Source organism: Helianthus annuus, chromosome 9 (genome assembly GCF_002127325.2).
Source record: "Helianthus annuus cultivar XRQ/B chromosome 9, HanXRQr2.0-SUNRISE, whole genome shotgun sequence".
In the NCBI taxonomy this organism is placed as follows: Eukaryota; Viridiplantae; Streptophyta; class Magnoliopsida; order Asterales; family Asteraceae; genus Helianthus; species Helianthus annuus.
This window is the reverse complement of record NC_035441.2, coordinates 24,533,273-24,540,029: the sequence shown is the minus strand read 5'-3', so window position 1 is coordinate 24,540,029 and position 6,757 is coordinate 24,533,273. Positions and strand designations below refer to the sequence as shown.

At 35.9% G+C, this 6,757-nt stretch overlaps 1 protein-coding gene across 1 annotated transcript in view; it reads right to left on the bottom strand.

Annotated features, from left to right (window-relative positions):
• Positions 1-1,611: 1,611 nt before the first annotated feature.
• The window catches only part of LOC110877292 (wall-associated receptor kinase-like 8), a 47,013-nt gene continuing 41,867 nt past the window's right edge, over positions 1,612-6,757 (bottom strand). The window contains exon 5 of the mRNA XM_022125447.2: positions 1,612-2,784. Within this exon, the coding sequence (XP_021981139.2) occupies positions 1,699-2,784 (1,086 nt within the window). The 3' untranslated portion in view covers positions 1,612-1,698. The remainder of the gene's footprint in view (positions 2,785-6,757) is intronic.

Sequence of the window (6,757 nt, the reverse complement as noted above, 5' to 3'; positions counted from 1 at the left end):
TTGTCTCGTAAGCGTCTTTGGTTTATGTATTTGTTCTGTGTATGTTCATCATGTGTGAGGGTCGTGCCATTGTTTGTCGGGTCTCGCCCGTTCGTCGTGTTCTTGTATTTTGAATTTGTATTGTTCTCTTGTAAATATATATTTTACTTTCAAAAATATATTTTTGTATATGTAATATGTGAAGATCAATAAGTGTTAAAAATAATCTATATTTTTAGCCTGTCCAAAATATGTTACTTATATTATTTGCCAAAAATAAATATAAGTATTTTGTTAAATAGTATTTTCACTATTATTTTTATGTAAGTATACTTAGGGAAGTATACTTGCGTTTTTATGTAAATACTTGTGTATTTACATTATTTGTCAAAAGTCGATACTTTGATTTTTTAATACTTTCCGGAATTATATTTCTTAAAAATAATATATTTTTAAGACTTGGGTGAAATATATATATTTTGTTATGCTTGTAAAATATATATATTTATTTTGTCATTTTTCGATATTTTTATAATTCCCATTACTTGGTAATAATTATATATATTTGTCGAAATATATATTTATGTCCAAAATTGTCCATTATTTGTCCAAGTCCAAAATTTGTTAAGGAATATATTTATTTAAATATATTTTCTTGTATTTGTCCATATACCCTTTCATGGGCTGTTTTGTATGAGTATTCTTGGGTATTTGTTATGTATTTTTATGTGTATTTTGTTGGTGATCCTCCTTGGGAGTATTTAGATACAGTACTACATATAATACACACAATATACACTTAGCACAAAAGTTGGTGATCACTAAATATATATATTTTCCCTAAAAGTATACATACTTAATATTGATTTTAACTTGAAGAAATCCTTATTTCTTAGCTTGAAATTTTGTACAAAAATTAGTAAACCTTGATAAATATTTTTAGATGAATTTTTGAAGAATAAGTTTCATCAAAACTTATATTTTTCTAAGGGTCAAAATTTTATAAAAATGTTGACATAGTCTCCCATAATAAAAATGGAGGTTTCCCATGTTTTCAAAACATGTGTTTATTTTCTTTTCATCACCAAAACAATTTACAACAATTTTCACAATAACATACACTAATTTTATAATGTAAGACCTTATGATGAACTTGATTTTTGATAAAAAATGTGTAGTCTTTTAGATCTACACTTTACATACAAGGATCTTTCAAAAACAAGTGTTCTTGTTAATTTTAAACAAACTTTTTATGAAACTTTAACTTATTAACTAAACCATCCATGAGTTTTAGGGTTTCAAAGCCTTGAAAACATGTTCTAAAACCATTCTTATGCTCTCTTAAAAGATCTTTATGTTTAAAGTCAATCTATCATTATGGATCTTCCAAGTTCCATACTTAACATACTTGAATATTTCATAAATAAGCGTCTCGATGAATCTTTTACAAACTTTTCATGGAGTTTAGTTTCAAAAGTTAGTTTTACATAAACTTAGTTACTTCAAGAACACAAGATCTTGCTTTAAAAATCATCTTTCAAGTTCACAAGCATTTACGAAAGAAACAACAAGCATAGGGACAAATGAAAGTCGGGTTGTTACATTATTATTATGATGACATAATAAAAAAAAACTAACTTGTTTGTGACAACCTAAACTTAATTCTATAACCAATCTTGAAACTATATGAAAACATCAAATTTAACAAACATTTTTGCATCACTGACTAAAGCTATCACTTAAAGTCAAGAATGTTGATGATGATTCACCATAACGTAAGATTGCTAGTTCCTCTTCGTAAACCGAATGAGAGGTATTTGTTAGAACTGTAGAGGGAATGTCCGATTTTCGTATAGTTTCTAACTCTATAGCAACTTCTTTCATCGTTGGTCTATACTTTCCATTCAGATTTAAGCATCGCATTGCTAAGTTAGCTAGAATCAGAAGCTCATCCCTAGTACCCTCTTTAATCACCATTGCATCAAAAATAGACATAACACGCCCTTCTTCCATAGCTAACATAAAGTATGTAGCCAAACTTCTATTTTCACCAAACCTAGTTAAAGAAATCGGTCTTTCCCCGGTTAACAGTTCAACTAAAACAACTCCAAAACTATAAACATCACTTTTTTCAGTGAACTGGCTAGACTGGAAATACTCAGGATCAAGGTAGCCAAACGTACCTTTGACTAAGGTAGTCACATGAGTTTGATCTAGTGAGACAAACCTTGAAGTTCCAAAGTCAGACACTTTGGCTCTATATTTGTCATCTAAAAGTATATTGGTGGTTTTAATGTCTCTATGATATATTGGAATAGAAGTTGCCGAATGTAAGTAAGCAAGTGCTCCTGCAACTTCAGTAGCTATTTGTAATCTCATGTCCAAAGACATTGGGAACTCGTCAATTTCGTTGTGAAGCCGGTCATACAAGGTACCATTTGGAATGAACTCAGAAACAAGGAGAGGAACGTTTGTCTCTAGGCAACATCCCAATAATTTGACCACGTTCCTGTGATTGATTTGAGATAGAACGACCACCTCATTGATGAATTGCTCCAACTGGCTTTCATCAACTATTTTTGATTTCTTGACTGCCACAATCCTTCCATCCACTAACATCCCTTTATAGACTGTACCTTGACCTCCTCGTCCAAGAATTCTGTTTTCATTGAAGTTGTCAGTGGCCTTTTGCAACTCACGTGATGTGAAATGTATGGTTTTATCAACTAAAGATGGATCAGCCTCTTCTTGTTGTTTTAAAAGTAAACCGCCGTTGCGTTTAAAAAACCTTTTTCTTTGCCTCTTTTCTTGTAGGTCCCTTGTCGAAGGATGACGAACCTCAAACCTTGTTATACTAACCCACTAGCGAGTGCGGAATCCAAGCTAGCGAGCAAACCGGGATTAAGCAAGTATAAACACAAACACACACGGGTTCACCGATTAACACAACTTGTATTAATGCAAATGAAGGTTTCGGTTACAAGCACAATGTTTACAAATCTAACATGTAAACTCTCAAAGTGTGTGTGTGAGTTCTGGACAGAATGCTCTCAAAGCTCTCAATCTCTCGGTATCTTTCTGTCTGTGTCTATATCTAACTCAACACACTGCATGGGTATATATACCCATACACAGCAGGTCTTGTCCGAAGGATCCGATAGATGGTCCGAAGGATCATCTATCGATGACATGATGTTCGAATGATCAGCAATGACCTCGAAGGATGATCCTTCGACGTCTAACAATCGAAGCATATCTTTCGAGTACCTCGAAGGATCAACAGTATCCTTCGAGGAGCTATCCTTCGAGACAGACAACTACTTTCTAACTGTTTGACCAAGTCAATCCGGAGGATGGTTGACTTGGTCAACTTACAGACTTAGAACATCGTTTATATACAGACCGAATACAGACAAAGTATAGACACAAGTGCACCAACAAACTCCCCCTTGGCTGTAGCTTTGTCTTTATCTTCTATAGCTGTAGACTCGTCTCGAACTTCGACGGTCTTTGGTCTTCGAGTTCTCAAAACTCTGATGTCCTTTCAAGTCTTCATTGTCGGAGGATCTTCAAAGTCTTCACGTCTTGAAAGCAGAGAGTGTATCAACAAACTACCCGTATCATGTAGGAAGTGTGTTGACAAACTCCCCCTTAACATAAGCTCCCCCTTGAGTTATGCTCGTGAATGGACTTTATCTTTATGAAGTGAGATCCTTGTGGTGTTGATGATGGTCAGCGGCAACTCGATCATCTTCATCTTTTGAGCGCCTTCTCGTCGTGTCTTCATTCCGAGGTTTGTCATTGACCATGTTCTCCTAGCCTTTAGAATCTGCACATGCAAGAAATCTAAACGCGTAATGAGAACAACTGCTTGGAATATAGTATAAACAAATGACACCCGAATGACCATGTCACAATCAAACACCGTCCGACAGTTTGAAAGTTTAATAAATTTGTCAATTTTAGTCTTTAACTTTCAAACATGCAAATTTTTGACCGTTTATGAAGATTTAGTCAATTCGGTTTTCAGTCAGGTTTCAGGTAACGAAGACTTGAGCTCCAACATCGTACCATCGAAAATAAAGAAGAAAGAAATTTTTTTTTTTTTTTTTGGCTTTTATAAACTTTATATTAAAACACACCTAAAATCTTTTTGGTATTTTTGAAATTAAAAGACAACAATTTAAAATCCTTTGAGTGTTATCAAACGACATCACCGCTAATGTCGTGCTGATATGCACCAAACGATGAAACTGTTTAAAAGAAACACAATAAAAGTTAAGCAGTAAATAAATAAATATATACAAACATTCTTTTTGCGAGTTTCGAGTGTAAGAGAATCATATCAGTGTACGGTCATGCCAAAACACTCTTGTTGTTCAGTTAGTTAACATTAAGATAAGCATCCTATAACAATTATCGGTATTGTTGTCCACTTAAGCTCAACTTATCAGATGTAATCATGGCGAGGGGATACGTTAAGGTATGATTTATACTTACCGACCGGTGTTCATCCACATCACGACACATTCCCGTATCAAGGTATGCACGAGGGTTCATCTTACCGGTGAGTATACCGATTATCATCTGTTTGACCGTATAAACTGTGAGATACTCACTTATTTTGATTTGAAAACAAGCCCTTTGTGATATAATCACTTATTGATGAGGAACTTGATTTTCATATGCATGAGGGCACAGGTGCAAGTCCGTGAACAGGTCAGTACTTCCGTACAGCAGAGAGACGAACTTGACACCCGGATAAATGTGATATATTATCACTTATTTGATTTGGACATGTGATTGTTTATCACTTATTGAGGTCGAATGCAGTATGTAATATGTACACGTATGTATAGTATCATGGAAGATCTAGACTTGCGTCCCCGTTATTTTTCGGTAAAAGATACAACCATGATACCCAGATGATAAGCAGCATAAAGACCGAATATCTCAGAACCTCGGCAATCTATCAAACGAAATTTCGGTACTAAGACCATATGCCAATGAATGGTTCCCACCTGGTCTTCAGTCGATTTAAGATTTATATCACCCTGCACACTTTAAAATGATTGTGAGCCTACCGATACATCTTATATAGAGCTGCTTATCGTTTTTCATTTAAGGTTTAAAGAGGTTTGGATAGACCACTGATGTACTATCATTTTCTCTTTTGCTCGCCAGGAAACTCATTTTTGTTTTTCTATTGTTTTTGTGTTTTTGAAATTTTTCGATGTTTTTGGATTTTCAGATTTTTGGATTACTCCCCCTAAAATCAATAAACTAAGATAAATTGAAAAACACACAAAGATATTTACAAAAATGACTTTCCGATGTTGGTTTTACTCTTGCTTGACCTTAATGCCGGTTACCAATAATAAAAAGTCAAATCTTGATTTGTCAAATGCTATGGTAAATAAGTCGGCACGTTGGTCATCGGTGTGGACCTTAACAACATCGATTAGCCTTTTCTCAAAGCAATCACGTATGAAGTGATATTTGATTTCGATGTGTTTGGTCTTTGAGTGCTGCACAGGATTTCTAGTGATATCTAAAGCAGCAGAATTATCAACGTAAATAGGAGTAGTTAGGAATTCAAAACCGTAGTCTCGCATTTGTTGTTGGATCCAAAGAACTTGGGAGCAACAACTTGAGGCAGCAATGTATTCAGCTTCGCATGTTGATGTAGCGACACACGTCTGCTTCTTGCACTGCCATGTGACTAGGCGATTTCCTAAAAACTGACATCCAACCGTTGTGGATTTGCCGTCGATTTTGCATCCGCCAAAATCAGAATCACTGAAAGCTACCAATTCAAAGTTATTATCCCTAGGGTACCACAGACCGGTGTCAGGGTACGCCTTCAAATAACGAAAAATCCTTTTGACAGCAGCAAGATGTGAGGCCTTCGGGTTAACTTGATATCTGGCAAGCAGGCACGTTGGGTACATTATGTCTGGCCTTGATGCTGTGAGGTACATAAGAGATCCTATCATTGCTCGATAGTTTGAAGGACTAACAGCTTCTCCCTTCAGGTCTGGAGTAATTCCGTGATTAGTTGGCAATGGGGTACCAATGGGCGTTGCATCAGACATCTGGAACCGGCTCAAGATGTCACCAACATATTTAGTCTGATGGATGAATATCCCAGACTCAGTTTGTTGTACTTGTAGGCCCAAGAAGAACGTCATTTCCCCCATAGCACTCATCTCGAATTTATCCTGCATAATGCGCTCGAATTCCCTACACAAAACATCATTAGTAGAACCAAAAATAATATCATCAACATATACCTGTACCAGAAGAAGATCTCCATCTTGTTCTTTGATGAAGAGAGTACAGTCGATAAGACCTCTTCGAAAACCGTTCTCTAGCAGATAGTGAGATAAGGTTGCATACCAAGCTCGCGGTGCTTGATGAAGACCATAAAGAGCTTTGTTGAGCAACCAAACCCGATCGGGATGGATAGGATCTTCAAAACCTGGAGGTTGTTCGACGTATACCTCTTCTTCAACCACACCATGTAAAAATGCACTTTTCACGTCCATCTGATAAACCTTGAATCCTTTGAAGGATGCATAGGCTAGAAAGATTCGAATTGCTTCGAGACGTGCAACAGGTGCATAGACTTCGTTGTAGTCGATCCCTTCAATCTGACGAAAACCTTGAACGACTAAACGTGCTTTGTTTCGGATAACAACTCCGCGGTCATCCTTTTTGCATTTGAACACCCAACGGGTACCAATCTTCTTGTATCCAGCAGGTTTCTCTACGAGTT